The sequence below is a fragment of the Euleptes europaea genome, chromosome 10 (genome assembly GCF_029931775.1).
Source record: "Euleptes europaea isolate rEulEur1 chromosome 10, rEulEur1.hap1, whole genome shotgun sequence".
In the NCBI taxonomy this organism is placed as follows: domain Eukaryota; kingdom Metazoa; phylum Chordata; class Lepidosauria; order Squamata; family Sphaerodactylidae; genus Euleptes; species Euleptes europaea.
Window position 1 is genome coordinate 11,466,534 of NC_079321.1, and position 26,679 is coordinate 11,493,212.

Below are 26,679 nucleotides of genomic sequence, written 5' to 3' on the forward strand. Positions count from 1 at the left end.
AAAAGAACCTACAGTTTTAGAAAGTGAAGTGAAAGCTGCATTGAGAGCAATCGGGAGAAACAAATCACCAGGAGAAGATGGGATATCAATAAAGCTATTCCAAGCCACAGAAACGGAGTCCATCAAAATCTTGACAAGAATATGCCAACAGATATGGAAAACAAAACAATGGCCCACAGACTGGAAACGATCCATTTACATTCCAATTCCCAAGAAAGGAGACATCAAAGATTGCAGCAACTATCAAACCATCGCATTAATTTCTCATGTAAGTAAAGTGATGCTCAAAATCTTACAGCAAAGGCTGTTACCATATTTGGAACGAGAAATGCCTGATGTTCAAGCTGGTTTCAGAAAAGAAAGAGGCACTAGAGATCATATTGCAAATATACGCTGGTTACTGGAGCATACGAGAGAATTTCAGAAGGAAATCAGCTTGTGTTTCATAGATTACAGCAAAGCTTTTGACTGTGTGGATCATGAAAAGCTCTGGCTGGTTTTAAAGGAAATGGGTGTGCCACTACATCTGATCGTTTTGATGCGCAACCTGTACTCTGGACAAGAGGCCACAGTTAGAACAGAATACGGAGAAACGGAATGGTTTCCAATTGGCAAAGGTGTCAGACAAGGATGTATTTTATCTCCCTATCTCTTCAATCTATATGCAGAACATATAATTAGGAAAGCTGGATTAGATTTAGATGAAGGTGGAGTGAAAATTGGAGGGAGGAACATTAATAATTTGAGATGTGCTGATGACACTACATTATTGGCAGAAAATAGTGAAGATTTGAAACGACTACTGCTGAAAATTAAAAGAGAAAGTGCCAAAGCAGGACTACTGCTGAACATCAAGAAAACAAAAGTAATGACTACAAGAGAATTACACAACTTTAAGGTTGACAATGAGGAAATTTAAATTGTTCAAGACTTTCTATTCCTTGGCTCCACCATCAACCAAAAGGGAGGCTGCAGCCAAGAAATCAGAAGGAGACTGAGACTGGGAAGGGCAGCCATGAAGGAGCTAGAAAAGATTTTGAAGTGTAAGGATGTGTCACTGGCCACCAAGACTAGATTAATTCATGCCATCGTATTCCCTATTACTATGTATGGGTGTGAAAGCTGGACAGGGAAGAAAGCTGATAGGAAGAGAATACATTCCTTTGAAATGTGGTGTTGGAGGAGAGTGTTACGGATTCTGTGGACTGCCAAAAAAACAAATCAGTGCGTTATAGATCAAATCAAGCCTGAACTGACCCTAGAAGCTAAAATGACTAAACTGAGGCGATTGTGTTTTGGTCACGTCATGAGACGACAAGAGTCACTGGAAAAGACAGTCATGCTAGGAAAAGTTGAGGGCAGCAGGAAAAGAGGAACACCCAACAAGAGATGGATTGACTCAATAAAGGAAGCCACAGCCTTCAATTTGCAAGATCTGAGCAAGGCTGTCAAAGATAGGACATTTTGGAGGACTTTCATTCATAGGGTCGCCATGAGTCGGAAGCGACTTGACAGCATTTAACACACACACACACTTAATGTATATCCGACCAACTGACTAGTTGGTTGAGAAATTTTGTGGAGTATGAAATTCCAGCAAAGTTTGGGCAGATAATAAATTACGCATCAAGTGAGAGTGATCTTAGCGGGAGCATTTGCTGTACCTTGTGAACAAGAGCCTAGTGTACATGCGTAAGCATTGCATGCATGATTGGGAACCCAGGTAAATGCAGGGCCCCGAGCACATATACACAAATACCCAAGTGCACACAGTTGTATGTGTCCATGCTTCCATGTGTGGTGTAGTAGTTAAGAGTGGTGGTTAGGAGTGGTGGACTCTAATCTGGTGAACTGGGTTGGTTTCCCCACTCCTCCACATGAAGCCAGCTGGGTGACCTTGGGCTAGTCCCAGCTCTCTTAGAGCTCTCTCAGCCCCACCTTCCTCACAGGGTGTCTTTTGTGAGGAGGGAAAGGGAAGGTGATTGTAAGCCAGTTTGATTCTTCCTTAAGTGGTAGAGAAAGTTAGCATGCAAAAACCAACTCTTCTTCTTCCACTACCTCCTCCACCACCACCACAGGTTGTCCCAAAACAGTGCTCAGGCATGGTCCCCAAGCCACGTCCTCCTCCCGCTGTGTACTGACATTCTCCCTCAATTGCCCCTTGTGAACAGTCCTCGAACACTGCATAGTATACATCCAAATAAAATCAAATTGTTAATTAAATACAGGTTGAGTATCCCTTGTCTGGACATCCGATATCTGGACTGACCCAAAAACTGGACTGTTTGAGCTGGCATGCAGGCAGATCCGCACCACCCGGAACAGGGTACAGAGGAGACAGAAAGGAGGATGGGAAAGGGTGGGGAGGAAAAAAAGAGAAGCCAGTTTTCCTTCCAGGGAGGGGGAGACAACCACTGGCACGCCTGCTAGAAGCCACTTCACTCTCTCTGCCGCAAGCTGGGAAAATATGGAGATCTGAAATACAGACCACTTCTGGTCCCAAACAGTCCGGATAAGGGATACTCAATCTGTAGTATGTTTTGTTTGACATACTAATTATTCTAGAATAATGAAAAGTGGGGAGGTTACAAAGTTCCTCTAGTCAGACATTAAAAGAAACAGATACTTGTCGAATATTCTAGTTTCAAGGCTTGTACCTCTCTTTCTCATACACCTTTTAGACAATTGCATACAGGTCTTCATAATTATAAGACTGTGACAAGTATGGAGCTTCAGCTTTTGTGAATTACTGTTTCGTTTAGGGGAATTAGCGATTACAATGGCCTTTCTCATTTTAAAGTAGACGTTCTCTGTTGAAAACAAAAAAATTCGGTTTAATTCGGTTTCGGGTTTAAAAAACTTTTTTTTTTTTTTTTTTGCTGGAAAACCCAAATGCTGAATTCCCCTATACCGGTATAGGTGGGAATTTGGCTTTAAATTTGGGATTCCCGAATAATTTGGCCATTTAAACACATTAAATGCATTTCACAGCGTTTTGTGGCTCCTGCGGGGGCATTTTTGCAGGTAGAGGTCCCGAATTTTCAGGGTAGCTAGAAGAGACCCTCCTTGCAAGAACCCCCAAGTTTGGTAAAGATTGGGCCAGGGGGTCCAGCGTTATGGGGTCTGGAAAGGGTTGCCCCCATCCTCTCCATTCAAATGCATTGGCAAAGTGGCTGTGTTCAGACTCTTGTGATGTTTGCAATGTATCTGAATGGAGAAGCTGAGCTTTAAACGGTGGGTAAGTTCACCCCACATTTTTATAGAGACAAAGTGTATCACATTGTATCTCTATGAAGGCACCAGGCGAACATTCCCACCCACCGTTTAAAGCCCAGCTTCTCCATTCAGATACATTGGTATGATCATATTAAAGAGTCTACCAATGCAAGTATGGAATCCCTTTTAAGGTTATAAGTAGTAGATGCCAATCTTCATCTTCCACAGCATTGTAGAAAACTCATAACGTGCAGAGAGGTTTATCAGTGCTATCTTAGTTACCATAATCTCAAAGTCTGACGGTTCTCGTGAAAGCCCTTTTAAGCTTTAATTATAGCCTCTGTTTTTACATGCTCTCTCTCTCTCTCTCTCTCTCTCTCTCTCTCTCTCTCTCTCTCTCTCTTCCAGATCTTTTAAGTTTTGATGACATAATAGCTACCTCAGATAATTTATCACATCCCACAGCAAATAGGCCAAAGATGCCCGGCAGAAGGTTGCCCGCTCGCTTCAACGGCAATAATTCTGTAAGTACACAGACTGTGGACTATTAGCATCCACTTTCCCTGTCAGAAATGTTTTGTAACAACGTGAACAGCCTTTTGTCCGTATCTTCATTTGCGTTTGTTTCTATTAAATGCCGCTTTTCTTCTAAAAGGCCTCAGAGTCGCTTATAGCACAAACACTTAAAACATTTAGTTTCATAAAGCAGCATTATGGCTTGTCAGCAGCTGACTAAGAAAAAGCCATAACCCAGGCTAGCCTGATCTTGTCAGAACTCAGATTTCTATATGCTTCATTGCAGGTGCTTATTTCTATCAATGTTATATCAGTATTTCTAGGTTGCTAATTGAAAACAGCGTCATTGTTCTGTTGAAGGGGCCCTCATTTGCAGCTGAAATTGGGCTGGGATCCTAAGCTAACTTGAGTGGATATTAGTTCTGTTTAAGCTAATGTGATTGGCTTCCATTTAAATGTATTCATACCTTGTTTAAAATGCTGTTTTAATTTTTAAAAAATGTTTTGAAGTTCACCACCTTAGAGACCCTATTTGGGTGGGAAAGCAGCACAGCAAGGTTTTAAATAAATAAATATTTAAGATTGTGGTGCCAGTAGCGACCTGCAGAACGAGAATACTGGCGAGGGAGTTTTCAATCTTACATTGGCCACATGATTAATGTTTGATCCTTTCTAGAGGTAATAATCAATATGGTGGTCCCCTTAAATATCAGATTGTAGACTGCCTTTGAAACTTCAGTCTAGGGGTATGTTTAAGAAAAAAAGGTCTAAAGAACAGACCTTCACAATTACAGTTTTTAAAATAAATACGCAGGTAGGTGGCACATGTGCTGTTCAAAGAGCATTGGTTTCCAGCCCTTACAAACTGCGTAGTTTTTTCCACCCTCTAGGCAACTCCAAATTCAAGTATAGAAAAAATCCTGAAGATGCATAAAGAGGAGGAAGAAAGTGCCAAACTAAAGCCATCTGAGGTTAAAAAGGTATGATGTTGGCGTTGCTTATGTCACTAGTAATAGGAGTCTTAGTATTGGCTGCCGTTCAGAATAGTGTTGTGTTTGTACACGTAGGGTAACAAGACTGATACAGAGCTGCTATGGCAGTCCCCGTTTTTTCCAGGTGAGGAAAGAACCAGGCTGATCAAGGACCTGGATACACAACCTCTGCAAAGGCATTTCTTCTACCACCAATAAAAGGAGACAGCTTTTAAAACTGCTTTTCCCGCTGCAGCCAGTAGAAGGAAGTAGAGGTCTTCTAAAAACTGGGATGGATCTAGTCAGCTCTTTCACTCGATCGATCCAGCTTGCCTATTTACTACAGTCCCCATCCCACATGCCTTTTGTCCATACACATCCTGTGATGTGTCCCCATCCCACAGCCTTTTGGGTAGTCAGAGGGGACCTCCTTTTCCTTTTTTCGCCAGAAAAAAAGCCAGTTGTATCCACACACACCCCTTAGCTACCTTTTAAATGTCCTTTTTGAGAACCTCTTTTTCCAAATTAGCTAGCTAAGCAGTCCCTTAGTTTCTTTTCTCTTTGAGTGCTGGAGAGTTTCCTAGGAGCCCAAGCATCTTTTGTTCATATATCCATCTGGCACCAGCAGTGCTCGGGAAGATCCTTTCTGCCTTCTGAAACAGCGGAAGTCCTGCAGCAATGTCTGCCAGAGGGGCTAGGGTAAAGGTCCTCTGTGCAAGCACGAGGTCATTACTGACCCATGGGGTGACGTCACACCTCGACGTTTGTTTATGGGGTGGTTTGCCAGTGCCTTCCCCAGTCATCTTCCCTTTACCCCCAGCAAGCTGGGGACTCATTTTAACAACCTCGGAAGGATGGAAGGCTGAGTCAACCTTGAGCCGGCTACCTGAAACCGACTTATGTTGGGATTGAACTCAGGTCGTGAGCAGAGCTTTTGACTGCAGTACTGCAGCTTACCACTCTGCGCCACGGGGCCAGAGGGGTTAGGGAGACTTTTTTTCTTCAAAACTACAATCTGAAGAGCGGGTGGGGCTTGGTGGTCAGAGGCTGGTCCATGAACTGAGGAGTTCCCGATTCAGATCCAAACTCTGTTGTGAACTCATTTCTTCTTTAAACCAGTAATTTTTGGGAGGAGCTGTGAGTCAGTGATAGAGCATATTCTTTGCTCCTGGGACCTTCTGCATACAATCTTGTGTGCCTTTGATGACAGAATTGCAGGCGACCAATATCTGGCCCGGATGTGTTTCGGCCTTTTACAGGCCTTCCTCAGTGGTCATTTTATGCACTAACATCAATTGTTACGTGTTGGTAATATTTGTAATTATGTTTGTGCTTTTTAGGAAGCCTGTATTTTAGGCCCCGTGTTTTTAAATACAATTGTGCACAATATGTAATAAAAATTGGTTTATTGGTTGTTATATTAGATAGTGTTTAGCTCAACCCCTTTTGGTTCCCCCTGACTTTAAGGTTGAGTTTCTTTGTTCCCCTTTTTCTTCAGTTGTTTTACCGCTGTAACAGCCCATACAAGAAATACTTTAAATAGCCATACTTCTAAGAAGTGTTGATCAGCTTCCTATCTAAGGATGGCTATAAGTATTTTCGGCTCTGTACGTGTGAGCTGAATGCCAGCCACCCCATAGAGTTCCTTTGTACCACTACCCCTTTCATTGTTTCCATGGTGTGCTTTATTCCATAACCACCCTTTCCTCCTTTCCAGCCATCCATATTTACTTCGACGCGTCTGTCTTCATCACCGACCTCTGTGGTACTCACCCCTTCTGCTGGAGAACCAAAACTTAAACAGGAAACAGACGAAGGGGCAAAGCCTTCGGTGGAAGAGCTCAAGGCTCAGATCTTTGAGCTTTTGACGGTCGTAGAAACACTGAAAAAAGAACACGGGTAAGTTCTATTCCCGTCTTCCTACCCGAGCTCGAAATGGCTTTAACCAATAGGCAGCAGGGCAAGGGCCAAACTATGTGTGAGTTAACATTACCACAGTGCTTTGTTTTGAACATGTTAACATAGCCCCGGTTTGAATTGTAATTTTTATTATTATCATTATTGTTTGGTTTTAGTTGCTTTTTAAAATCCAGTTTGGCCAATAAGAGCCAGCTCACATAATGCTCCTTTCTGGCCATCTATAGACTATAAAAATAAGTGGTTGTGGCAGCGGAATTGCTGCTGGCCATGTCTGTGTCTGCTAGACTGAGCTGTTGTGTTTGTGCATGATGAATGTGTGTCTGGGCATGTTTCCATCTGTTCACATATATAAAAAAAGTGTGTGGAGAGGCTATAAGCTGTCTTGCAGCGTCTCTGGTTTTCCCAGGAGCGGGAAGAGGATGGAGGGAATTAGACGCCTGTTTCCATCTCCCTCCAAGACGATCCCAGGGGTGAAGATGATCTCAAATCACCTTTGTGTAACTTTCGTTTTTCCTTTAGGTCCAAATGTAGCTTATATACAATGGATTTTTAAAAATTTCCCGTAAGGACTGACATTGTCACATGCAAATATTAACTAGGTCTGCTGTTTAATTTTTAAAGGAAAGAACTGGAAAGGTTGAAAAAAGACTTGGCGGAAGAGAAGCAGTTGCGAAATAACCTAGAGGTAATGTGGAAGAGTAAGATGCGTGAAGACATACGTTGTTTTATTTTACCTCGTCCAGTATTCTCAAGAGTTTAAAATCATGAGCTGTTTTATAGTCAAGCAGACTTTACTAAATGTTATATTCTTTACTTGATTATTTTGCTAACGTGGAAGGCTACTCACACACACAGAGCAAAATGAGAAACTTTATGTAATCTTCCATCGTGGAGATGTGCATGCACATAAAAAAGCCCTTCTTTCCATCCTTCACCACCCTGAGAAGCTAGTAGGGCTAACTTCTGCAGCAAACTGAGCACACTTAATTTCAGGGCAAGAGGACCCTTCGAAATTGTAAGCACAGCCACGCTTACAGTAGGGTGGGATAAAATGGCAGTGTAAAGGAAGAAGAAGAAGAGTTGGTTTTTATATGCCGACATTCTCTACCACTTAAGGAAGAATCAAATCAGCATACAATCACCTTCCCCTCCCCACAACAGACACCCTGTGAGGTAGGCAGAACCGAGAGAGCTCTAAGAGAGCTGTGACTAGCCCAAGGTCACCCAGCTGACTTCATGTGTAGGAGTGGGGAAACCAACCTGGTGCACCAGATTAGCCTCCGCCACTCATGTGGAGGAGTTGGGAATCAAACCCAGTTCTCCAGATTAGAGTCCACCGTTCCAAACCACCACTCTTAACCACTACACCACACTGGCAGAAGAACAGAAAAGGGCCACGTCCACAGGGGAAAGGGCTTTCCTTTGGGCTCTGGCTTCCCACAAATGGATTTACACATGAGGAAGCCCTCCCAATTTGCCCTTAATCAGTATGCCAGAACAACAAATGCATTACCAGGGCTTCCACGTAGCCTGTAATGCTGAGTGGAATGCACTAGAAACTTGACCCACATTGAAGTCAGTGAGAATTCGAACTGCCCATGTTCTGGCTTCAAGAGTACATGCTCGAGTTTATAGAAATGAGCCGTGCCACTGGCTGTTGCGTGACCTGGGATGTCACGTATCAGCCATCATCTTCCTGATTAGCAATCTTTGTGGTTGGGTGCCTGCCGTGACCTGTGTCTGCATGGTCCTGGACATGGCAGAACAACATTTTATTAAGTAAAGAGCAGCCGCCTCCCCAGATGCCCTGATAAGAATCGATTGTGCTCATTGTCCTCCACATGTTGAAAAGAGAGCCATCAGAAGTCAGTTTGGTGGTGGAAGGAGCCATCAAGTCGCAGCTGACTTATGATGACCTTGTAGAGTTTTCAAGGCAAGAGATGTTCAGAGGTGGTTTGCCATCACCTGCCTCTGAGTGGCAACCCTGGACTTCCTTGGTGGTCTCCTGTCCAAATACTAACCAGGGCCGACCCTGCTTAGCTTCCAAAATTTGATGAAATCAGGCTAGCCTGGGCCATCCAGGTTAGAGCAGGACGTTAGTATAAAGAGAGGGAAATAGCTTGCTGAGTCTCCGAAGAGCTTGTGGCAGGGGTGTCAAACTCAGTTGTTATGATGGCCGGATATGACATAAATGCCACTTGGTTGGGCCGGTCCATGCCTCGCCAGCCCAGATCGAGAGTGGGTGGTGGTGGTAGCTGCCTCAGTTGGTGGATAAGAGCTCCCCCCTCCCCAAGTGAATTCCTTACATTCACCCAAATTTAAATAGTCTCACTGCTAAGGAAACAACAAAAATCCCACAGGTGGAAAAGGCTAAGTCTTGGCAATGGACAGGTGAATTGAATAGGTGATTCTATCACAGGAATGACTAAGTGTTAAGTGTTATTGAATATCAAAAATATTTGCTTTGCAAACTGATGCATTGTTGGAGTAATTCGTTGCTTTATTTAATGGCCTGATGTGTATGTTATCCACAGGTGGAAATAGAAAAGCTCAAGAAAGCCGTCTTGACAACATGAAAGCTCTATAGACTGTTCATCCTTAACATGCCAGGAACTCAGAATGAAGTTGATCTTCCTACTTCAAAACCAATGAATGCTAGCATTCCATTTTTTAAAAAACGAATAAATGAATATAAATTGTGTATTCAGTGAGCTAAGAGAAGAAAATGGATTACTTTTTTTGTTCGTTTTGTTTCTTGCCAATATAGGAGAGGCCTTATTTCTTACTGTGCTGGAATCGCAGACCTTTTATTTTCTCGGTTTGCTGGAAAATACTACTGAATCTGTATAAAAAGGAGAGGGCCGAGGGGGTTCTTAATAAATTTTTATCGATACCCGTAGTCTAATTTTTAATAGATCTGTACTATACGGTGATATATATCTTTGCAAAAAAAAAATCTGTAAAATAGTCTTATCAGAAGGCAGATGGTCTAGCCCTGCAGCCATTATAGTCACTATTTTCCCGCCATGCAGAAGGGAATATGATGTTTGTGTATATATATATATTTTTTAAATTTTTGCATTCCTATCCAGGGTTACACTGTTGTGCCTGCCTGCAGTGAGAGTATTAATAATATACTGTTTTATACTTCAGGGTGATATTGGGAATTCATGCTACGCTGCAGCTGAATTGCCAATGCAAAGCAATTCCCACCCCTTCCCCGCCCCCCACTCTAATCCACAGTAATTCTTTTAATTGAGAAGAGCATTGTCACTTGCACTAGACGATTCATTAAATGGATTTATGACGGAACCGCCAAAGGTACCATAGCAAGAGGAATACTTAAAACCACAAGGAAATCCAGGCATAATATTGAAGCGATCTTACAATTCAACCTGATGTGCCTAGATCTTGCGGCGCGTGGCATTCAAACATCCTTGAAGTTCATAATTTCTTTTCTTTTGGTAATTTGTATTCAAACACTAAAGACTTTTGTGACTTCAACTTTTTTGGGTTTTTTTTTTAGTAGAAATCCTGATATCAACATTGGGGGGAAGAAAACCTCATATGTCAACAAAATGGTCTTGGCTTCCAGTCTTTTGTATGCAACTAAATACAACCTTAAAATACAAGCGATGTCACAAGGCTGTTACAGCATTCAACAATTCACATAGGACTTGTCCTCGTCCTCGCCGTGGTCTCTGCTCAATCCCATGTGGGACCTGTGCAGGTGCTTGCCAATCGCAGAAGGTTCCAGAACTTTCCAGAATGTGAGGTGCTCTCAGCTCTCTTCTCAACTATTTTTCCTTCCTCTGGGTCATGTGAGGAGGGAGGACATGCTCTTTTTCCTGGGTCCTCTTTGCTATCACAAGAAGAGAGAGCTTCACGTTTGTGTGTGTGTGTTAAGTGCCATCAAGTCGCTTCCAACTCATGGCAACCTATGAATCCATGTCCTCCAAGACGTCCTATCTTTAACAGCCTTGCTCAGGTCTTGCAAACTGAGGGCTGGGGCTTCCTTTATAGAGTCCATCCATCTCATGTTGGGTCTTCCTCTTGTCCTGCTGTCTTCAACTTTTCCTAGCATGACTGTCTTTTCCAGTTACTCTTGTCTTCTCATAATGTGACCAAAGTAAGACAGCGTCAGTTTAGTCATTTTAGCTTCTAGGGGTTAGTTCAGGCTTGATTTGAGCTATAACCCACTGATTTGTTTGTTTGTTTTTTGGCGGTCCATGGTATCCATAACACTCTTCTCCAACACCACATTTCAAAGGAAACTCTTCCTATCAGCTTTCTTCATTGTCCAGCTTTCACACCCATACATAGTAATAGGGAATACGATGACATGAATTAACTTGATCTTGATGGCCAGTGACGCATCCTTACACCTCAGAATCTTTTCTAGCTCCTTCATGGCTGCCCTTCCCAGTCTCAACCTCCTTCTGATTTCTTGGCTGCATTCTTCCTCTTGGTTGATGATGGAGCCAAGGAATAGAAAGTCTTCAACAATTTCAATTTCCTCATTGTCAATCTTAAAGTTGAATAATTCTCCTGTAGTCATTACTTTTGTCTTCTTGATGTAGTCATTTCTCTTGTCTTCACATTTACTCACTTCAAAAAAAAAGGTAGGGGGTAGAGAATTGGAGAGAGTGATGAGAAATGGCAGAATAGCCCCACTTTCATTATTTTCATTCTCCTGTTCCCACTGTTGCTCAAAAAGCTCTCTTGAAAAAATGCTCTGGATGCTGAGGGAAAATGGCCTGAAGTTGACAACCCCTTTCCTCTCTTCCTTGTCGGTTTTGGTAAAGGGGGATTATGAAGTTGCTCATTGCCTGGTATGTAAAAGATTAACACCTGAAGCAGCAAGACCTTCTACTTAAAATCGACCCTATGGGGAAAGGCTTTAACAGCTAGCAGTTGCTGGAGGCACCTCCAGTGAAGGGCTGAAAAATTCTACCTCAAAAGATGTATGGAAGGTTATCTTTCCCAATGTTGGATCTTGAACATCCACAATAAGAACCATAAGGCCATGATCAAGTATCTCCCGCTTTCGCAAGAACTCCTGTATCGGGAAGGTGGAGGAGGACAATATTTTCCCCTTTCTTGCTTGTAAGCCACAACCTCAGTAGTGGCTTGCCCACACATATCCCAAAACTCCAAGGACCCTCTTCCAGGCATGCTTTGAATTATGTACTGTTAACTCGCATTAGACAACATGGCCTTGGGACTCAGTTTGCCTAAACTTGTCATTTACAGGTTAACCAGCATAGTGCTGCCAGCCTGCTTTCATCAACCTGCTAAGGAAAGTCAATCTTACACAAGTTGTATTTACAAAGAAATAGAGAATTCGGAAGACCGTCAACTTTTGATCTGCTCAGAAGGCATGCAGAGCTTCATTGTAATTTAGATCTCGGATCTGCTTGTCACCTTACAAACTCCGAGATTCAGTGTCCCCTACAGGTTCATGTTCACTCCACCAGGGACTCTGGCAGCCTCAGCCACATTCCAGAATTGGATTCCAGTAGACAACATATATAATCATAGAGTAGGAAGGGGTCATACAGGCCATCTAATCCAACCCCCTGCTCAATGCAGGATCAGCCTAGAGCAGTGGTTCCCAACCTTTTTTTGACCAGGGACCACTAGGACTTTTTGTTCAGTGCAGGGACCCCAAGGTTCAAAATTAAAATTCTGAGAATTTGAAAATAAACTTTAATCATAACTGTTAGTTAAACATTAAGCTTAGAATAATATTTGAATATATATATTTATAATAGAGAACTTTTAATTGAAAATATTAATTTATTATGGGTTTATAACTTTGTTTCACGGACCTTAATTTAGTTCTCGCGGACCCCTGGGGGTCCACGGACCCCTGGTTGGGAACCAGTGGCCTAGAGCATCCCTGACAAGTGCTTGTCCAGCCTCTGCCTAAAGACTGCCAGTGAGGGGGAGCTCACCACCTCCCCAGGTAGCTGATTCCTCTGTCGAACAATTCTTACTGTAAAAAAGTTTTCCCTAATATCCAGCTGCTACAGTTCCTCCCGCAATTTAAACCCATTAATGTGAGTCCTATCCTCTACTGCCAACAGGAATAGCTCCCTGCCCTCCTCTAAGTGACATCCCTTCAAATACTTAAAGAGACAATCATGTCCCCCCTCAACCTCCTCTTCCCAACATTCCCAACCAACACCCTCTGCCTTTCCTCATAGGGCTTGGTCTCCAGGCCCCTGATCATCCTAGTCACTCTCCTCTGCACCTGCTCCATTCTGTCCACAACCTTTTTGAGAACTTTGGGAACTGGAGATGTGGTCTTCTGCCTCTTTCCAGATGTTGACATCCAGGCATTGACCAATGTGGAGATTGCACTGGGCAAAGTTCAACCCAAAGCCCGTATTGTCCGTTCCATCAGTGAATGTGCAGATATGCAGTGTGGATTTATACAGAGACCAGAGTGATGAAACAGGAGTTACACTTATGTAACCAGTATTTCTCGAGTGGTCTTCTGTGCAATCCCTCATCCCTCCTTGGGCTAGTCACAGCTCTCTTAGAGCTCTCTCAGCCCCACCTATCTCACAGGGTGTCTGTTGTGGGGAGGGGAAGGGAAGGTGATTGTAAGCCGGTTTGAATTTTCCTTAAGTGGTGGAGAAAGTTGGCATATAAAAACCAACTCTTCTCCTCCTCCTCCTCCTTTTTCTCCTTCCCCCCCATTCTGCCATAGCCATGTTGCTTGGGAATTCTCTCAGCGGTCCAGGAGGTCCGAAGGGAAGGGGTATACCCATCACTTTTCTTATGGCCCAGAAGCAGCAGAAACAGTGTGAAAGAAAGAGGAACACCTTGCCAATGACCCCTGAAATTTTCTGCAGCTGACCCATGTATGCGCAGTTCCCCCATATAACTGCACAGATGACCGCTCATTGGATACCATTTGCTGATAAGCACTACTCCGTTAAATACACCGTCGTATTCCAGCAGGCTTCAGATACCAGAATATCAGAATAATTTCTTTTGAAGGTATTGCATGCAGAGTAAACAGTCACTTCCTCTCCACCACCCCCCATTTATTCCCTGTGGAGGGGAGACCCTGAAAATGTGCAGGTCACTGAGAGCCATGCGTTCAAGCCAAGGCTTAATGTATATCCCTTGTCCTCTCATCCCTCTCATTGCTATCATTAAATAATACCGAGAAAAGAAGTAATATTTAATGGGTGGTTTTTAGGTTGGAAAAATTAAAATGGAACGAATGCATCATAAGTTTTTGTATGATCTCTTGCTTCCCTCTAAACGGAATATGAATGGCAGAAAGATGTACTTGCTTGTCCCTCTTTCCTCCCCTGGTTTGACCAGAATGCTGACTTATTACTCATTTGCAAGTTAGGATCTGATATTTCTGCTCACAGATATATCTGCCACAGATCCATGAATAAAATCTGGAACTTGAAATTTAAAGAACCCGTAGTAAGTTATGCCCCTTGCGTTTGTTTGCCCTACCGGGGCCCGGCTAACCTCGCAAATCTAACGAGTCGGTTCCATAATCTTTGTTGCTGCCAGTTTACATTTTTTAGCAATTTCAATAATAACTAAATGTATCTTTGGGTGATAAAGCTACTGAGGAGATTCACCCTTTTTGTAGAGTATAATCTGATCCTAATGCTTCAATAATTCAGCTGCATCAAAAAATAAAGAGTAAAGCTATCTTGGATGAGTGGGGAATGCAGCTTCTTTTTTATGCCAACTAGTTGAAGTATTACCTCTTCACCTTAAGCCTGATTATGCAAAGCAACAAACAACATGACACCAAAAGCTCTCTGCGCACTCGTCACTGTGATCCAGAATGTACGGTTTAAAAAAAGGTTATCGATAAGTTGCTGGAAGACAATGCTGTCTGCCCCTTAAGCGTATAGCACATGAATAGGAGAAGACAATCGGTTAAATCAAAGGTATTGATTATTTAATGGCCTTTTTTGCTGTAGCAATAACATGACCAAGTGCAATGACTTGATATAATTAAAACAGGAAAATGTTCGAAAGTCGCTGCTATGAATATTTTTAGCGATAAAGAGGTCTCCCTAAAAATGTCTTAGATTAATATTGTATAATGGCAAGCGGGAAGGATATGCAGACATTCCAAAAAAAATCACAAATAAAACATATATAATGCATAGATGCTGTTGGTGTGTTTGTTTTTTGTTCAGATAGGCTCATGTGACGCATCTGGATACATTAAACAAAACATTCTTTTTCTTGCCCACAGTGCAAGACCAAAAGCTGTAAAAATTGATTTTCATTCAATTCCAAATTAGGGTCAACTACTCAAAATAACCCTTTGGATGCACACCTTAACGTGGTGCGGGGGGTTGTGTGTGAGTGAAGCTGAGAGCAATACTGTACACATGAACACATGAAGCTGCCTTATACTGAATCAGACCCTTGGTCCATCAAAGTCAGTATCGTCTACTCTGGCAGTGGCTCTCCAGGGTCTCAGGCAGAAGTCTTTCACATCACCTACTTGCCTAGTCCCTTTAACTGGAAATGCCAGGGATTGAACCTGGGACCTTCTGCATGCCAAGCAGATGCTCTACCACTGAGCCATGGCCCCTCCCTAGACCATAAGGGGGTCTAAACTCTGTCAAGAAGCTAAACTCCTAGCAGAGCCATTCAAGGCAGAATGGTCACAGCTGAGACACCAGACTAAGAGGCATCCAACCCCTTCAGGGATCGACGGCCACATCAGTAGAAGGCAACAGACAGTTCCAATAATGATGGGGCAGAGGAATCCTTGAAGGTAACTACTGGGCAGCAGCAGTAGTGGAAGGTGACACTGGTGGAGGATCTTTTGTAGACAACGGCAGTACCACTTCAGCTAACTCTGGTTAATATTGCGCAGAAGAAAGCAATGGGGTGGCTGGTGTTGAACATTGGCAAGCAGCCAAGCCTGAATGAGTCATGTGAGTTGGGTGCAAGTTGTCCTTGAATCCTCCCTTAAAGACCAAAACAGCCCCAGAAAGGGCCCTGCCCCTTCCTGTCTTTTACTTACAGAAATCAAGCCTGAAATACTGGCAAAGGTATTGTGGTTGTCTAGCAACAGCCAATGAGGACAATTTATTTGTGTGTGTTTTTAACATTTCAGAATTTTTTAAAAACATTGCAGATTATTTATTTATTTATTTATTTATTTAGGAAATCTGGGGCATTTTTGTAGAAAGATCGGTCTTATCTGTGCACAGCTCCAATCTCCAGATTTAAGTTTCCTCAGATTTGGTCAAGCTGACCAATACGTTGATGATGGAAATGGGGTGTTCCATAATTATCGTAATGAATATGAAAAAGAAACAAATTCCCCATTTAAACAGCCTATGTGTGTGTAAAGTGCTGTCAAGTCGCAGCCGACTTATGGCGACCCCTTATGGGGTTTTCAAGGCAAGAGACTAACAGGTGGTTTGCCAGTGCCTTCCTCTGCACAGCAACCCTGGTATTCCTTGGTGGTCTCCCAAATACTAGCCACTTTGTTCTGGTTTCTTTTGTTATTGTAGTCTCTGCTGTCTGTTGGTTCCACTTTTACAAGGCTGTTGGCTTTTTTTTCAAATCAGGGCATAAAGAGCACAGTGCTCCTTAGGAGGAGGGTGGAGAGAGGCTCTGGGCTTTCTGGATTGACTTTAAACCAGCCATTATGAGTGCATGCATGTCTTGTTTGGGGGCTTCGAAGCCCCCAAACAAGACATAATGGCTACAGTCTGTGAACAGACTGCTGGACTTGATGGGCCTTGGTCTGATCCAGCAGGGCTTTTCTTATGTTCATGTGTGGTATTCCAGTCCTGAAGGGGTTTTTTTGGGGGGTTGGTTGGGTTTTACAATTTGCCTTTTTAACTTTTGGAGTTGGATGTGATGGATTTGTTGGCTGGAGAGAGGAGGAGGCATGGCTGTGGTAAAGCCGTTCTATACTTACACATGCACCAACTTTTGCCCCCATAACTGCACATTTTCAAGCTGTTCAGACACACGTGAACCATGTCCTGAATGTTTGACTTTGGTGATCGTGGGTCGCTATCAGGCCAAGATGGGAGATCAAGTTTCCTTGACTGAAAGAAAGAAGCCCTATTCACAAGCTACAGGGAATGCATGCACTGTCTGTGTACCGTATACACTTGATATGTTTATTGAGTTATTCTCATGCTACATTCAACACATGCACAGCTGAACATGTGATAGAAACCCACATTTATCCAGGTACCGGACCTTGATTTCATTTATAAAGTGAATGCCACTGGCTTTTTCTTACAGAAAAAGTTACATGCTAGTTAAATGTGTGTTCACTGTAATGTGTGAACAGGGCAAAGGTTATCACCCATATTGAGGCTACTGAAAGGAACCTGGTTCAGATTTCTTCAATGCAGGGGCTCCTTTGTCAAGTAGGAAGAAGAAGAGTTGGTTTTTATATGCTGACTTTCTCTACCACTTAAGGAAGAATCAAACCGGTTTACAATCACCTTCCCTTCCCCTCCCCACAACAGACACCCTGTGAGGTAGGTGGGGCTGAGAGAGCTCTAAGAGAGCTGTGACTAGCCCAAGGTCACCCAGCTGGCTTCATGTGGAGGACTGGGGAAACAAATCCAGTTCACCAGATTAGCCTCCACCACTCATGTGGAGGAGTGGGGAATCAAACCCAGTTCTCCAGACCAGAGTCCACCGCTCCAAATCACTGCTTTTAACCACTACACCACGCTGGCTCTCCAGTGTGAATTTTATAAAAGTGCTTATAGCTATAGTTCTGAAGTTACAGAATAAATCCCTGATGAAGCTGGCAAATTCACATTGTACCTGGCTTTTAGGGAACAAGCAAAGCTTACCCATTTGGCAAATGCAACTTGCAATAATAGAATACTGACTTGGGGGAGGGGAAAGGCTTACAATTCCTAACTGTTCTGTATTAGTTTTCTAATTATTGTTTTGAGAGCCATCATGGTGTAGTGGTTAAGGTGTCAGACTAGGACCTGGGAAACCCAAGCTTTCTGGGTGACCTGGGGCCAGTCACCCATTCTCATCCCTGACCCTGGCTAGTATTCGGATGGGAGACCTCCAAGGAATACCTGGAGGATGACACGGAGGCAGGCAATGGCAAACCACCTCCAAAGGTCTCTTGGCTTGAAAGCCCTACAGGGTCACCATACGTCAGCTGTGACTTGACAGCAAAATTTTTAAAAAAGATATATGTAAGATACCTCAGACTAAGAGCCCCGTGGCGCAGAGTGGTAAGCTGCAGTACTGCAGTCCAAGCTCTGCTCACTACCTGAGTTCGATCCCGACGGAAGTCGGTTTCAGGTAGCCGGCTCAAGGTTGACTCAGCCTTCCATCCTTCCGAGGTCGGTAAAATGAGTACCCAGATTGCTGGGGGTAAAGGGAAAATAACTGGGGAAGGCACTGGCAAACCACCCCGTAAACAAAGTCTGCCTAGTAAACATCGGGGTGTGACGTCACCCCATGGGTCAAGAATGACCTGGTGCTTGCACAGGGGACCTTTACCTTTAAGATACCTCAAATGTACAGAGATGCAAAGTCCATTTTCTTTTGTAAAAGCAGGATGCTTAACTGTTGGGTTTGCCAACCCTGTAAACGCATTGATGGAGCATTAATTTTGGCAGGGAGACGGTGCTGTTGACAACCGTTTGTACCCTGATGCATGACAGATCCCTGCGCAGCTGACTTGGTGCTTTCCCTCCACCTCCAGCAATGAAGAGATCCTGTAAGCTCTGTCTGCATGTTGCACTTTGTGCCAGAATTGTGAGTCAATCTTATTATGCAAAGAGTGTACCCATGTGAAATTTCCATCCTGTACCAGTTTGTCAGGAAATACGAGATCTCTACCCACTCCTGTTGGGTAGTTCGATGTGATTCTTGGGAAGAAGGCAGAAGTTGCAGGGAAGAGGTTCCTCCTTCAGCCGCACGACTACAATTTTCTTTTGGAGCTCCCAAAACTGTGAGTACTATCTGGTGGGAAACTCACTATTGCCAGAAAAAAAGATTAAATAATCCTGGTGTACATTTCAGGATTACTATGTATGGGTGTGAAAGCTTGGCACTGAAGAAAGCTGATAGGAAGAAAGTAGATTCCTTTGAAATGTGGTGTTGGAGGAGAGTGTTACGGATACCCTGGACTGCCCAAAAACACAAATCAGTGGGTTACAGATCAAGCCTGAACTGACTCTAGAAGCTAAAATGACTAAACTGACACTATTGTATTTTGGTCACATTATGAGAGGACAAGAGTCACTGGAAAAGACAGTCATGCTAGGAAAAGTTGAGGGCAGCAGGAAAAGAGGAAGACCCAACAAGAGATGGATTGACTCAATAAAGGAAGCCACAGCCCTCTATTTGCAAGATCTGAGCAAGGCTTTGGAGGACTTTGATTCAAAGGGTCGCTGTGAGTCGGAAGCGACTTGACGGCACTTAACACGCACACACATTGCAGGAGGATTTACTTATCTCAATCCGATAGAATATTATACAACAGATTGGATTATTATGACTCTGGGAGCAGTCCTAACTCCCAGGATATCTCCTTAGGACACTGACAGCTAATGGGAACCAACCTTGGCAGGGCCTACTTGGAGGCTGGCAACTCTATCCCCTGAATCATTTGTATTTGTGCTGACAAATTTCAATAAGAATTAAAAGATGCGCTAATATTATACAAATTGTTGTTATAATTTATTCTATAGTGTACACGCATTAAAAACACTAGGCCCAAAAGGTATAGGCTTTAAATTAAAATTACTAAATATCCAACTGTGTTGATGATCCGTAATAAATGCAAATGACCAATATAAACCAGATGTGTTTTGGCCTGTTCGGCCTTACTCAGTGGTAATATATTGGGCTGCCAGGTCCCTCTTTGCCACCGGCGGGAGGTTTTTGGGGTGGAGCCTGAGGAGGGTGGGGTTTGGGGAGGGGAGGGACTTCAACCCCATAGAGTCCAATTGCCCAAGTGGCCATTTTCTCCAGCTGAATTGATTTATATCGGCTGGAGACCAGTTGTAATAGCAGGAGATCTCCAGCTAGTACCTGGAGGTTAGATTCATAGCGTTGGAAGGGACCACCAGGGTCATCTAGTCCAACCCCCTGCCCAATGCAGGAAATTAACAACTACCTCCCCCCATCCCCAGTGACCCCAACCCTCCCCCCACCATGCAGGATCCCACAATCAAAGCACTCCTGACAGATTGCCATCCAGCCTCTGCTTAAAGACCTCCAAAGACAGGGACTCTACCACCCTCCGAGGCAGTGCATTCCACCATCGAACAGCCCTCACTGTCAGGAAATTCTTCCTAATGTTTAGGTGAAATCGCTTTTCTCTTAGTTTAAATCCATTACTCCGTGTCCTAGTCTCTGAAGCAACAGAGAACAAGCTAGTTCCATCATCAACATGTGTGTGTGTGTGTTAAGTGCCGTCAAGTCGCTTCTGACTCATGGCGACGCTATGAATGAAAGTCCTCCAAAATGTCTTATCTTTGACAGCCTTGCTCAGATCTTGCAAACTGAAGGCTGTGGCTTCCTTTATTGAGTCCATCCATCTCTTGTTGTGTCTTCCTCTTTTCCTGCTGCCCTCAGCTTTTCCTAGCGTGACTGTCTTTTCCAGTGACTCTTGTCGTCTTATGACGTGACCAAAATACGACAGCCTCAGTTTAGTCATTCTAGCTTCTAGGGTCAGTTCAGGCTTGATTTGATCTATAACCCACTGATTTTTTGTTTTGTTTTTTTGGCAGTCCACGGAATCGGTAACACTCTCCTCCAACACCACATTTCAAAGGAATCTATTTTCTTCCTATCAGCTTTCTTCACTGTCCAGCTTTCACACCCATACATAGTAATAGGGAATACGATGGCATGAATTAATCTAGTCTTGGTAGCCAGTGACACATCCTTACACTTCAAAATATTTTCTAGCTCCTTCATGGCTGCCCTTCCCAGTCTCAATCTCCTTCTGATTTCTTGGCTGCAGTCTCCCTTTTGGTTGATGGTGGAGCCAAGGAATAGAAAGTCTGGAACAATTTCAATTTCCTCATCAACATGACATCCATTCAAATATTTAAACATGGCTATAATGTCTCCCCTCAAACGTCTCTTCTCCAAACTAAACAAACCCAACTCCCTAAGTCTCTCCTCATAGGGCATGGATTCCAGACCTTTGACCATTCTGGTCGCCCTCCTCTGGACACGCTCCAACTTGTCAACATCCTTCTTAAATTGTGGAGCCCAAAACTGGACACAGTATTCCAAGTGAGGTCTGACCAATGCAGAATACAGTGGTAGTATTACTTTCCTTGATCTAGACACAATACTCCTATAGGTTGGCAACCCTATAATATATACATTCATACATATTTTCACAAACACATTCAAAAAAATACATTAAAGGTGTGTTGAAAAGTATCCACCATATATGTTGTGCGACCGGTTGTCAAGCATAGCGAAAGATGTTATTTTCACCATTTAAAACTGGCACACACACAAAGGTTCTTATAGTATATTTACAATGTCCCATGGATGTGTAAATCATAAAACGGTGATACAACGTATTGGCCAGTTTCACTGCCAGGTGGGTGGCATTTCTGCCATCCGCCCTTCTTAAGGTGTCTGAACGTGACGCAATCCATTGCAATCTCTTCCCCACGGCTTAGTCTTCAATTTAGAGGGGCCATCACCTTCCTCTTTCTCCCTGACCGGACCACGTCAAGGTCTAAGGAAAGAACCAACTCTATGATTCTGCTTCTATGAAAAGAAGAAAGGATGCTATGTTGGGAGAATTTTCTTACCCTCCCCCTTTCTCTCGGTCCCTCGTGATTAGCTATCTCTGCCTGCTACTTACCAGGAGCAGAGTTCAGAGAATTTAACCTTGTACACAAGCCACTCTTAAAAAGCACACACCAAACGTATAAAGTAAATCATGCAGCTTTATTATACTTACAATGAAATATAAAGCAAAGAGAGAAAGCAATACTTAACTGAATATATATATGACAGAAAGCAACAGACTCACAGATAGACAAGTTGACGTACAGACAAACAGTTACAGAGGCCTCTGGGTCACTTCCAGAGAGAGAGAGACAGAGATGGCAACCATTCATTGGGTCTGTGGTCTCTCCGTGGAAGGACGTTGGGCTGGGCTCTTTGAAAGCCTTTTATAGGTTGAACTGTGTGAGAGAGGTCTCAAATGGCCCCCTCCTTCCAAATTAGTCAGGAGATGAGTTTTCACAAATCATGGCTTAGAAGTTGTTTGGAAGATCTTTTGTTCCATAATAATTCTTTCAGTGTCCAGGTCTGATAACTGATTGTTTTTGGTACATTGGCTGACGGACAGAATAATCTCTCCCTACCTGCGCAGAATGGCCTTGCCATCACAAACATAATTTTGGAGCATCCGATATGTTGTGGGTGATTAACTCTAAGCAGTGCAATTTCCTATGACCCTTTAGGTCAGAGTCCTAATTGGAACTAGGGTCAACTAAAAGTCAGGTCTTCATATGGCTTCTAAGTTATAGGTTAGTATAAGCTATAGATTAATAAAATTGGTTTTTCTTAACACAAACTTAATATAAAATATTCTCGCCACAGCTTAAGGTACATTATGAGCTTTGGTAATCCTGATGGTGAGGCCATCTGCCCTGGGTCTCCTTGAGGTGACAGCCATTCCCTCCTGCTCCGCTCGCTTTCTGTCCTATTTCCTGAAAAGGTGACATCCAGATCCAGTATTGGGTCATATTAAAACATGAAAACAAGCTCAAAACAAAACAATAACTAATGTGCTGAAACAAGGAAAGAAAGGGAGGGCATATTGGCCATCTTTTGGGCATGGAGTAGGGGTCACTGGGAGGTACGGGGAAGGTGGCTGTGAATTTCCTGCATTGTGCAGGGGGTTGGACTAGATGACCCTGGTGGTACCTTCCAACTCTAGGATTCTAACCAGCTGACAAGTCAAGGGTAAGGCTCGACTCACTATGACCCAGGTGAAGGATTCTTGCATTTAATACAGCCCAATGCAGAGGGAACTTTTCAGATATCAGACTCTCCTACCCTTCCCTCTTGCATGGAACTTCCTCTTTTGGAGGTAACCGAATGCCACCACATCACTTGTGTGCAGATGTTAATGCCAGCCATTATTAATCTCCCACCCAGAATTTGCAAAGAAGGTTCTAAATCGGGTTTTAAATTTCAGGGAGCAGAAATTTATGCATGGGGCGGGGGGGTAGGGAGAATGTAGGCTCACAGCATGGTCCTGATCTAAACCTTTCTTAGGAGATCTTTATGTCCCCTCGCAATCTGTTTGTACCTTAGGCATGACATGTTGCATTGAGATCTTTTATTTTTTGTTTTTTGCATCTCCTAAGGCAGCAAGTTAGGAAATAACTGGAGATTTTGGGGTGGAGCCTGAGGAGGGCGGGGTTTGGGGAGGAGAGGGACTTCAATGCCATAGAGTCCAATGGCCAAAGCGGCCATTTTCTCCAGGTGAAGGGATCACACACAATTTCAATTTCAATACCTTTATTGGCATACTAAGTACAATCAATAAGAATAAAACTAGCTGAATGGATCTTGATTGGCTGGAGATTAGTTGTAGTAGCAGGGGTACTCCAGCTATTACCTGGAGGTTGGAGCAACCCTAAGGTTGCCCACCATAGCAGCAATCTGGTAACGATACGTAGGTGTCACTAGATATTCTCTTTCAAATGAATGGAGAATAATTTCTGTCTCTAAACTAGGCATTTTATTTATTGTTCTTGTAATTACTGCCATTTCCATTTCTATTTATTTTAATGAGACACACCATTTCCAGTTGTAACATTAGTCATCCCATCAAACATGGATAAAATTTTTGGCCATTGCACCTTTGTCCTAAAGGCAAAAGCACATGGGGGTGGAAAGAGCAGTCAAGTCACCGCCAGCTTATGGCAACCCCATAGGATTTTCATGGAAAGAAATGAACAGGAGTGGTTTGCCATCGCCTGCCTCCCCATAGCAACCTTGGTGGTCTCCCATCCAACCAAGGCCCATCAAGTCCAGCAGTCTGTTCACACAGTAGCCAACCAGTGCCTCTAGGAAGCCCACAAACAGCAGCATTCTCCTGCCTGTGTTCCAATGCACCTAATATAACAGGCATGCTCATCTGATCCTGGCCAACCCTTCTTAGCTTCTGATTGGTCTAGCCTGGGCCATCTAGGTTAGGGCAAAAAGCACATCCCAGAAACAAATATATATTAATCAAAACCTGTTACAACGCTGGGGGGTTAGTTGTGAGTTTCCTGCATTGTACAGGGGGTTGGACTGGACCCTGGTGGTCCCTTCCAACTCCATGATTCTATGAGTATATCCTACAAGTAGCCTTCCCACATCCTAAGAAGACTTCCTCCAGTGCAAGAGCTGCTTAAGTTGAAAGAAGGCTCATTGGCTTGGAGGAAGGATTTGAAACTGAGCCAAAAGGAAGATATATACATATATTAATAAATCAGAAATAAACTTTGCTCAGTGAAGTAACAGGATAGAGGTAGGATCCACCCAAATATATATAATAGATACTGTTTAGTTACAGATCAGGTGTGATTTTTTTTTTCAGGGAAAAGAAACTAAATGTGATCGCCCAGCATGAATACACTATGGATAATATGCCCGACACTGGTTATCTTTTGTGCTGCCTGGATTTCCTTAAGTGAACCACAGACCAAAGGAAAAGTACGTACTCCTGAGTTCAACTACGAACAATGTTGGTTTTTTGGTTTTGTTTTTAGATTTCAGATTTTTCTGCAAACTTGAAGGGTTGTTCAGGTTTGCAGAAAGCTCTGTCTTGCACGTTCACAGCTCCAATGGATGGATTTAAGTATCCTCAGATTTGGCCGACTTCGCTATTAGAATATAAGAGAACTCAAACAACAATTAAACATACAAACAATTAAACAGCATAGGCTGGGCCACATCACATTGACATGGGAGTAATATCATGACACTGAGTAGGTCTCATGGTAATGTGGCAGCATTGACTGGACTATCTTCAAGATATGCTGACATGGCAAACAGTTGCCATCCTAAACTGCTCCAGTTAGCATAGCAGGATTTTAGGATTGCTCCCAGACTATTCTAGGATTTACCTCTGGGCAGTAGAAGCTTCCAAACCCTGCCATTCTCTAGACTGCTACACAGTCATTTGTAGCAAAGCTTATCATGTTATGGTTCTTGAAAATTGCTTGCGGAAGAATTCTCTAAATGAAGGTTAATTTTCTGGAATCCCACCCATATGCCAAAAAGCTACCTCCTTTAATACTAAAATCTGTTAATTTACTTTAAAATGCTGTATCCTTGTCAAAAATAACAAAATTTATTTTGGGATGTCGATTGCAGAGGTGAATCAGAGGAGGAAGGTCTTCAGCAATTAAGAGATGTCAAAACATTTATGGATTTTTAAAAAATACTGTTGAAATCTTTGTCACTCTCATGTAAAATCCAATAAAATGTAAGAGCCACAACAGAAAGCAATGGCTTGTATCTAGCTAGCTGCTTGCAATCTTCCTAAATGTTGAGATCTGCATGGCAGCTTTCAAAATTACAAGAGACACTGGTCTTTTATGCATGGCTGTTTCCCTCGTGGTCACCCCCCGACGACTTTGGGTCTTTGTGTTGATTATGCATGCCATCAGAGGTCACCTCGCTCTCCCCCTGCCTTTCCCCACGTTTGGTCCGCGTTTTCAAATTCGAGTCTCTGAAAATGCGGGGAAATGCAGGGGGAGAGTGGGGCAACCTCTGACGGTCGGAAATGGCATGTATAATCAACACAAAGACCCAAAATCATTGGAGGGATGGCAGCGAGTGAAACAGCCATGCGTAAAAGACCGCTGAGTAAAATATTTTCAAGAAAAGGAGGTGCTGCCGTATTTGAAAGTTGTTTCTGCTAGAAAAGCTCAGACTAATGAACCAACAATGGCTTGGATCCTGCAGATGAGTTTCACTTTTGGTAGTACCTTTATCTGGTGCAAGGAGACTTCCACTGGTGCAGAGAGCCCACCGTGACTCCCACCGGCGGAGCAGATGTGGGGGAAAAAACAACTGGTGTGAAATTCTTATTGGTAAAATCAATCATGGAGTTCCAGCTGTACTAATTGATTGATTGATTTTGCATTAACTAACACCAGAGACAGTGAGCCAATTGCCTCGTTGGAAGATCAGGTCGCTTCCTTCCCTGAGGGCTGGGAAGAGCTGGACACAAAGAGTCACTGTTCTCTGGAAAGCGATGTCCTAGGCAAAGGCTGAGTGACTTCTCCCATTCAGAGGAAATGGGCGGGCGGGGTGTGCATGTGCGTGGGTGGGCTACGGAGTCACGGCTCTGGCCCTGGACAACTTGAGGACGGGATAGAAACTCTGAGTCACAATTTGTTGGTACGTGCCCTTTTGGTCGCTGTGTTTGGTCCCAGGAGATGAGAGGCTCAAAACATAAGCAGAATCTTTCATACTACACCAGAGACTCTTCATAACATAAATACTTTCCCCCAATGAGAGCAGGTTCTGTTTAAACGTATGTCTTTAACCATTATATACCCTGGAATGAACCAAAAGCCGGTAAAGAAATTGCTGCTGTTTTCCCTCAGATCTCAGAAGCTGGTCCGTAGCTGGTTAACCCTCGTTTTTGCTGGCCTGTGTGTTTGTGGACTCAGACACTCAATAGACACTGTCATTAACCCACCTTGGGTCTATGTGTTCTCACATGCATGCTTGCATGCATGTAAAAATATGTTCCCTCTTTATTGTACCACCAACCCAAAACTCTCTCTCTCTACCTCATACAGCTTCTTAATTTATTAGTTTTAAGCAGATTACTAAAATATACAAAACTAGACCACATTTGTACAGCTGCCAAAATCAATCCCAAATAGGGCTGTTGAAAAAAAAATTCGGTAAAATTTCGGATTCGGCAAAATTCAGCCCATTTTTATTTAGGAAATGCCAAAGTCCGAACTCCCCCTATTCGGATCCGTGGAATTCGGCATGAAATTCGGCATTCCCGAATAAATTCGGCTGAATA

At 43.3% G+C, this 26,679-nt stretch overlaps 2 protein-coding genes across 2 annotated transcripts in view; both read left to right on the forward strand.

The window, feature by feature from the left end:
- CD2AP (CD2 associated protein) overlaps positions 1 to 9,555 on the forward strand; it is a 113,824-nt gene extending 104,269 nt beyond the window's left edge. The window contains exons 16-20 of the mRNA XM_056856843.1: positions 3,625 to 3,740; positions 4,623 to 4,712; positions 6,421 to 6,602; positions 7,245 to 7,308; positions 9,158 to 9,555. Coding sequence (XP_056712821.1) covers positions 3,625 to 3,740; positions 4,623 to 4,712; positions 6,421 to 6,602; positions 7,245 to 7,308; positions 9,158 to 9,199 — 494 coding nt within the window. The 3' untranslated portion in view covers positions 9,200 to 9,555. The remainder of the gene's footprint in view (positions 1 to 3,624; positions 3,741 to 4,622; positions 4,713 to 6,420; positions 6,603 to 7,244; positions 7,309 to 9,157) is intronic.
- Positions 9,556 to 11,649: 2,094 nt separating this feature from the next.
- ADGRF4 (adhesion G protein-coupled receptor F4) overlaps positions 11,650 to 26,679 on the forward strand; it is a 33,172-nt gene continuing 18,142 nt past the window's right edge. Inside the window, exon 1 of the mRNA XM_056856844.1 lies at positions 11,650 to 11,695. Coding sequence (XP_056712822.1) covers positions 11,650 to 11,695 — 46 coding nt within the window. The remainder of the gene's footprint in view (positions 11,696 to 26,679) is intronic.